The sequence below is a fragment of the Trachurus japonicus genome, chromosome 21, assembly GCF_045865225.1.
Source record: "Trachurus japonicus isolate A0001 chromosome 21, Traja_1.0".
Lineage (NCBI taxonomy): Eukaryota > Metazoa > Chordata > Actinopteri > Carangiformes > Carangidae > Trachurus > Trachurus japonicus.
The window spans coordinates 36,442,202-36,455,886 of NC_140927.1; the positions used below are offsets into that span (position 1 = coordinate 36,442,202).

General features: G+C 38.4%; 1 protein-coding gene across 1 annotated transcript in view; it reads right to left on the reverse strand.

The window, feature by feature from the left end:
- ttn.1 (titin, tandem duplicate 1) overlaps positions 1–13,685 on the reverse strand; it is a 151,539-nt gene that overhangs the window by 126,084 nt on the left and 11,770 nt on the right. Inside the window, exons 16-28 of the mRNA XM_085764669.1 lie at positions 13,506–13,645; positions 12,665–12,791; positions 11,754–12,020; positions 10,463–10,729; positions 9,053–9,319; positions 8,346–8,485; positions 7,192–7,318; positions 6,215–6,357; positions 4,554–4,677; positions 3,372–3,638; positions 2,553–2,650; positions 2,281–2,449; positions 704–973 (exon numbers count right to left, since the gene is read on the reverse strand). Of these exons, the coding sequence (XP_085620795.1) occupies positions 704–973; positions 2,281–2,449; positions 2,553–2,650; positions 3,372–3,638; positions 4,554–4,677; positions 6,215–6,357; positions 7,192–7,318; positions 8,346–8,485; positions 9,053–9,319; positions 10,463–10,729; positions 11,754–12,020; positions 12,665–12,791; positions 13,506–13,645 (2,406 nt within the window). The remainder of the gene's footprint in view (positions 1–703; positions 974–2,280; positions 2,450–2,552; positions 2,651–3,371; positions 3,639–4,553; positions 4,678–6,214; positions 6,358–7,191; positions 7,319–8,345; positions 8,486–9,052; positions 9,320–10,462; positions 10,730–11,753; positions 12,021–12,664; positions 12,792–13,505; positions 13,646–13,685) is intronic.

The window sequence follows — 13,685 nt, forward strand, 5'->3', positions numbered from 1 at the left end:
GTCAAACAACTGTATCATTGCAAAAATCAAAGTCTTTCCAAGAATATTTGTCTAATTTCTTGTAAAAATGTCTCATTTCTAGTCAAAACTAATCTCTTTCCACAGATTTTTCTACTTATTTCAATTGAAAATTAGTTTGGAACAAGTGTATATGATCTAAAAACAAGTTCATTTTTAGGTGATGAGTCTTATTTTAAGTGGAAAGAGATTAGTTTTGACTAGAAATGAGACAGAAATAAGACAAATATTCTCGGTAAGATATTTGAGTTTTTGCAGTGCAATGACGTGTAGTTTGACGACAGCTACACTGCAAAAACTCAAAATATTACCAAGAATATTTGTCTTATTTCTAATCAAAAATAATCTCATTCTACTTAAAACATAAAAAGCTTGTAGACACTTTTTACTTCTTTCAAGCTGATTTTCACTTAAAATAAGTAGAAAAATCTGATAGTGGAGCAAGTTTTTCTTTCTTATTAAAAACACAAAAAACTTGCTTTCACTGGCAGATTTTTCTACTTATTTCAAGTGAAAATTAGTTTGAAACAAGTGAAAATGATCTAAAAACAAGTTCATTTTTAGGTGATGAGTCTTATTTTAAGTGGAAAGAGATTAGTTTTGACTAGAAATGAGACATTTTGACAAGAAATAAGACAAATATTCTTGGAAAGATGTAGAGTTTTTTGATTGATAGTTTTCTTACCGTTGAGTTTGAGCGTGGCGGACGTCCGGACCGAGGGACTCAGCCTGCAGTTGTACTCTCCTCCGTCCTCCATCCTCAGGTCCTGGATGATGAGGATCCTCTTCCGTCCGTCCATCACCTGGTCGTAGCGGCCGCCCTCGGGCAGCTCCTCGTCTCCTTTGTACCAGACCACGTCGGCGCTGACCTTCGACACCTCGCAGATCATCTTCACGCTGTCCGTCTCCGTCCCCTCCACATTGGACAGGTTCTTGGTGAACCTGGCTGCCTCCTCTGTGAACGAGCAAAGAAGACGGGTCAATATGTTCCAGCACCTCTCCCTCTGTTCTCTGCTCTCACTTAACCTTCGTCTTGTGTTAGCTTTCTACTGCCATCTATGGTGTTTTAAATCAGCTGTAAAATACACTAAATACATTTTTTTTTTCATCCAATTTGTTTTTCTTCTCTTGGATACATTGTTAGGCTTCCTTATCCATGAAAATATTGGTTTTAATATTTTTGGGTGTGGGCCCCTGGGCCTTTTTTTGTCAGTATGACCCTTGGCTTCAATGTAACCTTCCTCTTGTAGCTTTCTGCTCCATCTATGGTGTTAGAGTCGGTTTTGACCTGAGTGTTAAATCAGCTGTAAAACACTAAAAACTATTCTTTATCATCCCATTTGTTTCTCATCTCTTGGTTATGTTGTTAGGCTTCCTTAGGGGCCGTGTCCACCAGACGCGCTTTCAGCACTGACAGCGCTCTCAGCGCTGCTTTCCCAGCGCTTAGCGCTCTCTCTCCCCTCCTCGTTAGAATTCCGCTGTTGCTAAGTTACAAAACGAGTCCTCCGACACTAACGTGTTCCTGCCTTGTTTATGTAAACACTACAACGAGGGTCAGAAATACACAGCGTCAGCTTTTGACATGGACTCTGAGGTCGGTCTACCTTCATGATATAAACCGAGCCACGTCTCCGGTTGTGTTGTTGTCGGTCGCGTATGTCCCATTGGTCAGTGCAGGGAGAAGTGACAACGAGCGCGGCGCTGTTCTAAAAGTTGAGCAGATTTCAACTCGAAGCGCTCTGAGCGCCGCGACAAAAAGAAGCAAGCGCCGACGGCGTTTTACCGCCGAGGGCGCTGAGCACTTTGAGCGCCCAACTCCATAGGGTTTGTATGGAAAGTTGACGCCCAGAGCGCTAAAAACGCGTCTGGTGGACACAGCCCCTTATCCATGAAAAAGTTGGTTTTGCACTTATGATTTCAGTTTGAACTGTAATTATTGTTCTTATCGTTATAACCGGGTCAAAATTGACCCGAACACCACAAATGTAACAATTTTCACCAGAGCATTTTAAAACTTTGTGAAAAAAAGATTTTTTGTTTTATTTTGTTTAGATAGAGGTTCCTGACAAAGTCAAAAAGTCTTGATTCTATAAACACATTTATGTGGTACTTCTATCATTTAAAACTTGAAAACGGGGTCACTGGTGACCTGAACACCAGAGGAAGGTTAATTCCTCTGACATGTAGGAAACAGAAAGTGAAATGAAGCAGTGAGGATGCTGTGAAAGTGAAATGAAGCAGTGAGTGAGTGACGCTGCTCACCGATGACAGTGAGCATGCCGGACGTCTTGGAGGTTCTGGCATCACATTCGTACTCGGCCTCATCGTCAAACACAGATTTGTGGACGATGAGGATCCTCTGGACTCCCTTGGCGATGATCTCGTACTTCTTCCCCTTCCTGATCTCGCTCCCGTCCTTGAACCAACGCACCTGCAGCAACAGAGTTTAGATCATGTGAGACGAGTTGAGACTTTAATTCCTCCAGCTGTAAAAACCAGAACTACAGGGATCTGGTCCGGTCCGGTCTTCTCACCTTTGCGGACTCTCGTGACACTTCACATTCAAACTTGGCAGATTCTTTCTCTGGGACCTCCACGTCCTGCAGAGGCTTTGTGATCTCCACATGAGGAGCTGTGGACAAAACAACACCAGTGTGATCCAACTATTCATAGAAATATCATGTTGCACTGCAAAAACTAAAAATCTTTCCAAGAATATTTGTATTATTTCTTGTCAAAATGTCTCATTTCTAGTCAAAACTAAACTATTTCCACTAAAAATAAGACTCATCACATTAAAAGTAGCTTGTTTTTAGACACTTTTTACTTCTTTCAAGCAGATTTTCACTTGAAATAAGTAGAAAAATCTGATAGTGGAGCAAGTTTTTCTTTCTTATTACAAGCACAAAAAACTGGCAGATTTTTCTACTTATTTCAATTGAAAATGAGTTTGAAACAAGTGAAAATGATCTAAAAACAAGTTAATTTTTAGGTGATGAGTCTTATTTTAAGTGGAAAGAGATTAGTTTTGACTAGAAATGAGACATTTTGACAAGAAATAAGACAAATATTCTTGGTAAGATTTTGAGTTTTTGCAGTGTACTTCTGTACAGAAGCATATTAAAAATATACATACTTATATTTATATATATATAAATAATTACCTCGATAAACAGACCAAAAAAATTAATTACTCAGAAAAACCGGACTTTTTTTTTTATTCAAGTGAAATCAATACTTCTGCTCAAATAATCTAAACTTCTGAAATGCCGTGATTGAGTTTTATTTTGAAGTTCATCTGAGAGGAAGTGACCGTATGAAACTCTGAGATCATAGAAAGGTTTTGCTCTTACGTGTAACCTCCAGGAAACAGGAGGTCTTGAACTCCTTGGCGTCACACGTGTACATCTTGGCGTCGTCCGGCGAGCAGCCGTGGATGAGCAGCGCCCGCTTGCGCCCGTCGACCACCAAGTCGTACTTCTTGGTCTTCCTGATCTCTTTTCCTTCTCTGAACCATCGAACCTCCGCGTTCTCTCTGGAGACTTCACACTCCAGCGTGGCCGTGGCCTCCTCCTCCACCGTCTGGTCCTCCAGCGGCTTGGTGAACTCCACCGGCGGCTCTGATGGACAGACCACAGACCACAGGTTAAACATCAGCAGGTGGTAAACAAAACAAAAAAAACACAACCGATGCGTTCACTGTCCAGTCATTTTATGAAAAAAAGTTGAACAAATTGCAACAGAAGCAAACTCAACTGGTTTTGTATCCTCAACATGTCCTGAGTGAGAGAAAAAAAGCCCAGAAGAATCCCAGTAGGGGAAAGTTTAGAAAAAGACCCAAATATAGCCCATAATACGCCTATTCATTATTTTTCTCACGTGAATAGGGTAAAATATTTAATCTATAGATATCTCCATGAAAATTTCTGAGTTGATTACTTTCATTAAGACAAACAAAAAATGTATTACAAGTTTTTTGAAATTCTTTGTTAACATGAGCAAATTTGCATAAATGTGTATATATTCCACCGTTTTGACGGCACATATAAAGGTGCTGTGGTGGTACCGGCATGAAAATTGGAATGAGTTGACTCCATCGGTCACTCGACAAGAAACCACTTTAAATTTCAAGATGACTGCAATTTTTCAAGACCTTTATATATACATGTCCCGTCAAAACTGTGGAATTTATGCAAATTTATGCAAATTTGCTCATGTTGACAAAGAATTAAAAAAAACTTGTAATACATTTTTTGTTTGTCTTAATGTAAGTAATCAACTCAGTAATTTTCATGGAGATATCTAAAGGTTAAAAATTTTACCCTATTCATGTGAGAAAAATAATGAATAGGCGTATAAATGGGATATATTTGGGTCTTTTTCTAAACTTTCCCCTAATGGGATTCTTCTGGGCTTTTTTTCCCTCACTCAGGTCATGTTGAGGATACAAAACCAGTTGAGTTTGCTTCTGTTGAAATTTGTTTGGCCTAAAATGACTGGACTATCACTGTCCCTGGTGTGTTTGAGTGTCTCACCTCTGATGATGAGCTGAGCCTGAGTCTGGAAGTCTTTAGCGGCGAGTTTGACCTCTCCGGCCTCAGACAGCTTCACGTCTCTGATGGTCAGAGTGTGAACGCGACCGGCCACACGAGTCTTCACCTGCAGCCACAAACACAAACACAAACACAACAAACCAACAGCAGCTTCATTATTCATCTGTCGGCTGTCTCCTTGTTGTTACTGCACTGTACAAACATCTCCCTCATATCAACTTCTAGTTTATTGGAGAGACTCTGCATGTTACACTGCAAAAACTCTACATCTTTCCAAGAATAATATGTTTGTAATAAGAAAGAAAAACTTGCCCCACTATCAGATTTTTCTACTTATTTCAAGTGAAAATCTGCTTGAAAGAAGTAAAAAGTGTCTAAAAACAAGCTGCTTTTTAATGTGATGAGTCTTATTTTAAGTAGAATGAGATTTATTTTGACTAGAAATAAGACAAATATTCTTGGTAAGATTTTGAATTTTTGCAGTGTACTGTTGTCTATCTTGCCTCTCGACCGTTTTTATTCATTTGTTTTAATTATTTATTTATTTTTAAATGATTATTTTTTATTTATTTGTTATTATTTATGTTTTCTATGTATTTATATATTGTTCTTTCTGTCTTTCTCTCAGTGTGTTGGTGGGTGGGTTATTGGGTTTGGTTTGGAGTTCTGTGTTTGTGTTTTCATGTTGGCCTATATCTTGAAAAATGCTGAAAATAAAATACTCTTAAAAAAAATATTAGAGTTAAGTTGTTAATTTGGAACGTTTTACCTAGAGAAAAAATGAAAGACAGAAACATGTCAGATAGAAGATGAGTGTGGGTTGTGGTGCCGCTCTGAGCAGCAGCTGCTCCTTATCTCACGTTATTTTTAACTCCACAGTGTCTCAACACTGTAAAACTCACTCACACTAAAACACAGAGAAGTTTCACAAATCACTGCACTGCTAAAAATGAGAATGAATGAAAAACTACTGACTAACTGTTCTAGTCGAGCTGAACCCAGTTTCCTCTCTCACTCTGCCTTAATGCACTTGTTTCAGTTTTCAGTTTTCTAGACTTCTCTGTGTGATTGAAGACTTCCTGTCTCTGGACACAAGTTCTATTATACACTGCAAAAACTCAAAATCTTACCAAGAATATCTGTCTTATTTCTAGTCAAAACAAATCTCATTATATCTAAAATATGTATATTTATATATAGTTATACATAAAAAAAATCAGCTTGTTTTTAGACACTTTTTACTTCTTTCAAGCAGATTTTCACTTGAAATAAGTAGAAAAATCTGATAGTGGAGCAAGTTTTTCTTTCCTATTACAAGCATAAAAAACTTGCTTTCACTGGCAGATTTTTCTACTTATTTAAAGTGAAAATTAGTTTGAAACAAGTGAAAATGATGTGAAAACAAGTTCATTTTTAGGTGATGAGTCTTATTTTAAGTGGAAAGAGATTAGTTTTGACTAGAAATGAGACATTTTGACAAGAAATAAGACAAATATTCTTGGAAAGATTTAGAGTTTTTGCAGTGTAACTGTTGATATGTGTTTTGTTTTGTTTTGTTTTGTACAGGTTCTATCAGAATATTAAAACTGGAGCAGATAATAAAGAAAAAGCCCTTTTTCCTCTGAGGTTTGGTAGAAACTCACCCGGTCGCTGGCCTCCATCTTCTGTCCTCCCAGGAACCACTCCACCACGATGCCGTCGTACGACAGCTCGCAGTCGAAGGTGGCCGTCTCCCCGGCCGTCACCGTCACGTCCTTCAGAGGACGGGTCAACCCGATGGACCGAGCTGCAGGAGGACAAGAGCAACAAGAGCACTGGTTAGAGGAACTGAGCCGAGGGTTGTGAAGTGGAGCTCCGGCACCTCCAATCAGAGAGCAGATAACACGACTGGCAGATAACACCAGTCCTAAATAACCACAGCAGCTGATTGGCTGAGGCACGGAGACAGAGACAGACAACACTGTGGAATGTGGGACAAAAAACATCTTCCTGCTTCTACAGCAACTTTAGTTTGTTTAATTTTAAAGCTTACACTGCAAAAACTCTAAATCTTTCCAAGAATATTTGTCTTATTTCTTGTCAAAATGTCTCATTTCTAGTCAAAACTAATCTCTTTCCACTTTAAATAAGACTCATCACCTTAAAATGAACTTGTTTTTAGATCATTTTCACTTGTTTCAAACTAATTTTCACTTGAAATAAGTAGAAAAATCTGCCAGTGAAAGCAAGTTTTTTGTGCTTGTAATAAGAAAGAAAAACTTGCTCCACTATCAGATTTTTCTACTTATTTCAAATGAAAATAGACTTGAAAGAAGTCAAAAGTGTCTAAAAACAAGCTGCTTTTTTATGTATAACTATGTATGTATATGTATAAATATACATATTTTAGGTATATTGAGATTTGTTTTGACTAGAAATAAGACAAATATTCTTGGTAAGATTTTGAGTTTTTGCAGTGTATTTCCTGCTTTTCTAATTTCCAACATTAGACTTATGAACATTTGACTTGATGTGAAATGAATTAGAGTTTTTGTTGTGTGAGGGTGGTGAACAGTGAATAATGACTTGTTGTCTTGTAACTTGATCAGAAAGATGCTAACATCCACAGAGTCCAACTCACCTTTGACTCGGAGCTGAGCGTTGGATTTGGCGTTGGCGGCTGAGAAGTCGACGCCTCCCGCCATGTCCATGCGGACGTTGTAGAGGATCAGCATGTGTTTGGTTCCCTCCTCTTTGATCTCAACATCCTGAAAGAAAACACAACATTCACTTTATTATAGGGACAAATACAAGTAGCTACAACCCTCAAACCTCTGGATTTCATTCTCCACTCTGCTCTCAGATTCATTACCAGGGATAGATATCACACCCATCAATCAAGTCAACTCTTTTAAAACTAGACTCCATCAATGTTGGTCAAACAAGGACTTTTATATAATTACAGGGCAAGGGTATGAATTATTTTGTTTTGTTGTTTGTTTGTTTGTTTTTCTTTTTTTTGTAGATTTCTTGAGACTTTGGGAGATTATTCTGTTATATGTATTTTAGTGATTATGTATGGGATGGTATATTTGTGTTTAATTTTTGTATATTGTTATTTATTTGAGTCTGATGTAGAGGATTTATATCCTGTATCAGATGTTTTTTCATTACATTTCATTGTAAACTCTATGAAAACGTTGGTTGGTCCTCCCTCTCTGACAGACGCATGAAATCTGCCTTTTCTCTTGATGCTCCAAACTCATGGAATATTCTCCAACACGCTTTGGGGCTGGAGAATATTCCCACTCTTGCTGATTTTAAACGTTTGGTGTCTGACTTTTGTAAATCACCCTGCAATAGTTTTTCAATGTAATTGCATTTATGTATTTATTGGCTCATCAGTTGTCCTTCCTGTCAGGTTAGCTGCAGATTTCAACTATTCAACCATTACACTTAAACATGCAGGATTTCAATGTTTTCTTCTCCCTTTAGCATTTCTACTGCTTTTTACCTTTAAAAAGGCATTCATCTCATACTACAAGTTATATGTTTCAGCTTTAGCATTAGTCTTTTCAACATTGCTTTAGCAGTTTCTTCAACTAATTTAGCATTGATTCAACAATTTCTTCAGCTCATTCAGCATTGCTTCAGCAACAGCGTTCAGCTGCTTTCAGCATTCACACGCATTTTCTGAAGGAAATGCTATCTTTTTCTAGTTGTATTTATGGTCTGTTGCTGCTTGTGAAGCCGTGGTCCCTGTAAAGGAGGGTAAACCCCAGAGAACAGACTCACAGCCGACTGGTGCAGGGCTTCTCCCTTCAGCTTCCAGTTCCCGTGGACGTCTCCCTCTGAAATCTCCGTCTCGAACTTGGCCGTCTCCGTCTCCGTGACCTCGACGCTGTAGAGCGGACGGACCACCTTGATGTCGCGCTCTGAGGAGGAGAAGAAGACACCGTTCAGCTCTGACCGACATGACTGGCCCTTCACTATTGTTCTCATGCTGGTTTTCTACCCGGAAGTAGTTGTAAACAACAAGGAGATTCGTCTACAAGGCCATCACATGACCTGTGTGGTTCTCATGCACCTCCACTGTGTTTACACTGCAAAAATCCAAAATCTTACCAAGAATATTTGTCTCATTTCTAGTCAAAATAAATCTAATTATACTTAAAATAAGACTCATCACATTAAAAAGTAGTTTGTTTTAGACACTTTTTTACTTTTTTCAAGCAAATTTTCCACTTTAAATAAGTAGAAATATCTGACAGTGGAGCAAGTTTTTATTTCTTATTACAAGCACAAAAAACTTAGCAGATATTTCTACTTATTTCAATTGGAAATTAGTTTGAAACAAGTGAAAATGATCTAAAAACAAGTTCATTTTTAGGTGATGAGTCTTATTTAAAGTGGAAAGAGATTAGTTTTGACTAAAATTGAGACATTTTGACAAGAAATAAGACAATATTCTTGGAAAGATGTAGAGTTTTTGCAGTGTTTACCTTCAATGTTGAGCTTGGCCGTGGTCTTGTCGGAGCCGCAGTCGCAGGTGTAGGCGCCGATGTTGGCCTTCTCCGCCTTACGGACCATCAGGATGCGCTTCTTGCCGTCGGTGCTGATGGCGATGTTCTTGGACGGCGTGATCTCCTTCCCGTCCTTCAGCCACTTGACGTCGGCGACGGACTTGCTCAGCTCGCAGACCAGCTTCACCTCGTCCTTCTCCACGGCCGTGTAGTTCTGCAGCTTGGTGGTGAAGTACAGGTCTCCCTCTGCAAGGGGACACAGCCAAACGTTACACACACACGCTTTCAATCAACCGGGGGTTAAAACTCACTCTTTTTCATACATTTTTTTTTCATAAACCTACAGATCTTGAAATGTAATGATCTTGTGGACTATAAAACTGCTCAAATGATGTATAAAGTAAATAATAATCTGCTTCCAGATGGTGTCCAGAGGATGTTTCAGACTGGAACCAGTAGATATGAACTAAGAGGGACTCATGTGTTTACAAAAGCAAAAGTACGAACAAATGTGAAACAAAGATGTATAACGATTAAAGGAGTCAATCAATGGAATAATCTAGAATTAGAAATCAAACTGTGCAACACACTTAACAGATTCAAAAAGTTATTCAAAAATAATATTATTAATAAATATAAAACTGATTTATAAATACCAGTGTGCTTATAAACTGCTGTATGTAGAATATGCAGGGTTTGTTTTTTTTGTTGTTCTGTAAAAAAATTTTAAAATGTGTGAAAGGAAAATGTTAATTTAAGAAGGGTACACTGCAAAAACCCCAAATCGTTCCAAGAATATTTGTCTTATTTCTTGTCAGAATGTCTCATTTCTAGTCAAAACTAAACTCTTTCCACTTTAAATAAGACTTGTCACCTAAAAATCAACTTGTTTTTAGATCATTTTCACTTGTTTCAAACTAATTTTCACTTGAAATAAGTAGAAAAATCTGCCAGTGAAAGCAAGTTTTCTTTGTTCTTGCAATAAGAAAGAAATACTTGCTCCACTATCAGATTTTTCTACTTATTTCAAGTGGAAAATTTGCTTGAAAAAAGTAAAAAGTGTCTAAAAACAAGTTGCTGAGTCTTATTTTAAGTAGAATGAGATTGTTTCTACTGGAAATAAGACAAATATTCTTGGTAAGATTTTGAGTTTTTGCAGTGTAGGCAAAATAAGATGATGCTTCAGCCTCCTAACCCTTTTTGGTCAAAGTGAATTGTATTGCTTGTTGTGTTTTTGTTCTGATTTGTTTTGTTTTGTTTTGTTTTGTTTTGTATTTATACCTTTATATTTGTCTGTTGTATTTGTTTTTATAAGACTGAAATAAACACACTAAACTAAACTAAACTAAACTAAAACTGTGGACGACGGCGACAGAGTGACAGACTGACCGATGACGGTGAGCATGGCGGTCACGGCCTTGTCCATGGCCTCCACGCGGATCATGGAGGTGTCGTCGATGGTGACCTCCTTGAAGGCCAGCGTGTGCACCTTCCCGTGGTCCGACATGTGCACCACCTTGCTGGGATGCAGACGCACGTCGTTCTTGTACCACACCACCGTGATCTTGTCGTGGGAGAGCTCCACGCTGAACTCGGCCGTTTCCCGCTCCTTCACCGTCACGTCCTTGATCGGCTTGACAAACTCCAGACGGATCCCTGTCGACACACAAGACGTTAATGTTAAATGTTAAACGTCTTTACAATCACACGCCAGTCAAAGGAAGTGGAAAAGAAAAAGTCCAGCTGGTCTTAGGCAGAGAAAATGAGCATTTATCAGCTAAAAGAGATTAAATATTGGATTAAGAGAAACACAAATCCCAATAAATTTACATTGCTCTGAAACAACAACGTAAAAGGTTGTGATTTTTTGAACGGGTCTGTGTTGTGTTGTTATGATCGAATACACTAGTGGGAGGTACTTAACATGTCAACAAAGGCAGTAAAAGAGTCAACAATCCTGGATTTAATTAAAATGTGTACAGTATCTATAATTATGTTTCAATATGTAGAAATGTGGAAAAAAGAAAAAAGTCCAGCTGGTCTTTGTTTCTGTCGCAGCAGTTTTTGATGAATCACCATCTCAGTCAGTTACAGTACAGAACAAATACTAAAGGCAAATGCATTTCTCTTATTGGAGTCAATTTATGGAAAAGCCTTGATAATGAATTTACATCATGTACAACTAGAACCCAATTTAAAAGGATGTTTGGTAGCACTTTACAATAAGGGTCCCTTTATTAACGTTAGTTAGTACATGATTAAGCATTAATATATAAACTAATGTGTTAATTAATGCTGAGTAACGCATACATAATGATAACTAATTACATTATTCAACTTTTAAATGTATTAACTAACTTTGAGTAGTAAACATTAATAAACTGCTTACTAATAGGCTACATTAATTAATGTGTTTCCTAATCCTACAATAATTAATGTGTTTCCTAATCCTAAGTAATAGATAATAATGATTGTTAATATATTAATTAATGCTTAATAATGTACTAACTAACGTTAATTAAGGGACCCTTATTGTAAAGTGTTACCCCATCAATCAACAATCAATCAAGTTAAACACATCAATAAAACAGCGTAGGACTTTCCTCCTCACTCTGACGTCTGTGCATTTATGAAAACGTCAACTCTCTGATTAGAAGACGTTGAGTGAAGACGTCATTACCCTGAATGACCAGTTTGCCGGTCGTCCTCTTGTCCTCAGCTTCAAACATGTACTTGGCCTCGTCCTCGTAGGCGGCCGAGTGGATGGCCAGAACGTAGAGGTTTCCCTCCTGCACCATCTCGTACTTGTCGTCGGCGTCCAGCTCCTGAGAGCCCTTCAGCCAGCGGAACGACTTGGGGGCTCGGGACACCTCCAGCTCGAAGCGCGCCTCGTCCTTCTCGTACACCTGCACGTCGCTCAGCGGAGTCAGGAAGTTCAGAGGAAGTTCTGAGGGAAAGCAGAGAGTCCACGTCAGTTCCTGCACTGCAAAAACTCTACATCTTTCCAAGAATATTTGTCTTATTTCTTGTCAAAATGTCTCATTTCTAGTCAAAACTAATCTCTTTCCACTTAAAATAAGACTCATCACCTAAAAATTAACTTGTTTTTAGATCATTTTCACTTGTTTCAAACTAATTTTCACTTGAAATAAGTAGAAAAATCTGCCAGTGAAAGCAAGTTTTTTGTGCTTGTAATAAGAAAGAAAAACTTGCTCCACTGTCAGATTTTTCTACTTATTTCAAGTGGAAAATTTGCTTGAAAGAAGTAAAAAGTGTCTAAAAACAAGCTGCTTTTTATGTGATAAGTCTTATTCTAAGTATAATTCAATTTATTTTGACTAGAAATAAGACAAATTTTCTTGGTAAGATTTTTAATTTTTGCAGTGTGCTCAACAATTAAAGGGATAGTTCACCCAAAATTCAAATTTCATTATCATTATCTCCTCCCCCTCATGTGGACTAAGGGCTGGGAGAAGTTTCAGAGTCCTCCGTGGCTTCTCTGGGTGAAATTTCAATTTTGGGTGAACTATCCCTTTAAGGTTTTCATTCCTCTCTAAAATCTCTAAAAGTAACTCCCAGTAGTTTTCTCACCTTTGACCTTCAGGTTGGCGGAGCACTTGGCGTTGGCGGCGGCGTACGCCACCTCGCCCGTCATGGACACTTTGCAGTTGTAGAGGATCAGCGTGTGTTTCCCGCCTTCCTCGATGATGTCGACGTCCTGTCACATCATCATCATCATCATCATTATTATTATTGTTATTATTGTTGTTACTATTGTTGTTATTACAGTGAAGGGTGACATGACAGGGTAAATGAGACGTTCACAGATGACAGACTCCTCAGCTAATGCTCCATCTATATTCTTCAACAATGTTCCTCTGCTGTCAGTTTACAATGTATTTCAGTAGGCATGAACTTTCATTTGAAATTCAGGAATTTTTCAAACTTTTCGTGTCTTCATCATCCTCTTCAACAATTCAAGTAATTTCCAGCCATTTCATACAAAATCTTACATCTTCTACTTTTTTATTTATTCTCAGCCATTGCTTCGGCTATGTTAGTGCTGGTTCATCAGTTGTCCTTCCTGTCAGGTTAGCTGCAGATTTCAACTATTCAACCATTACATTTAAACATGCAGGATTTCAATGTTTTCTTCTCCCTTTAGCATTTCTACTGCTTATATGTTTCAGCTTTAGCATTAGCCTTTTCAACATTGCTTTGGCAGGTTCTTCAACTAATTTAGCATTGATTCAACAATTTCTTCAGCTCATTCAGCATTGCTTCAGCGACAGCGTTCAGCTGCTTTCAGCATTCACACGCATTTTCTGCAGGAAATGCTATCTTTTTCTAGTTGTTATTATTGTTATTATTGTTGTTACTATTGTTGTTATTGCAGTGAAGGGTGACATGACAGGGTAAACGAGACGCTCACAGATGAAGGAGTCAGAGTTTCTCCGTTCAGCTTCCACTGGCCGTGGACGTCGTCCTCGGAGATCTCCACCTCGAAGCGAGCCGTCTCTCCGTCAAACAGCTCCACGCCGTAGATCGGCCGCACCACCTTGATGTCACGAGCTGGAGCATCCCAAAGAGAAAACACACACATTAGTTTCAT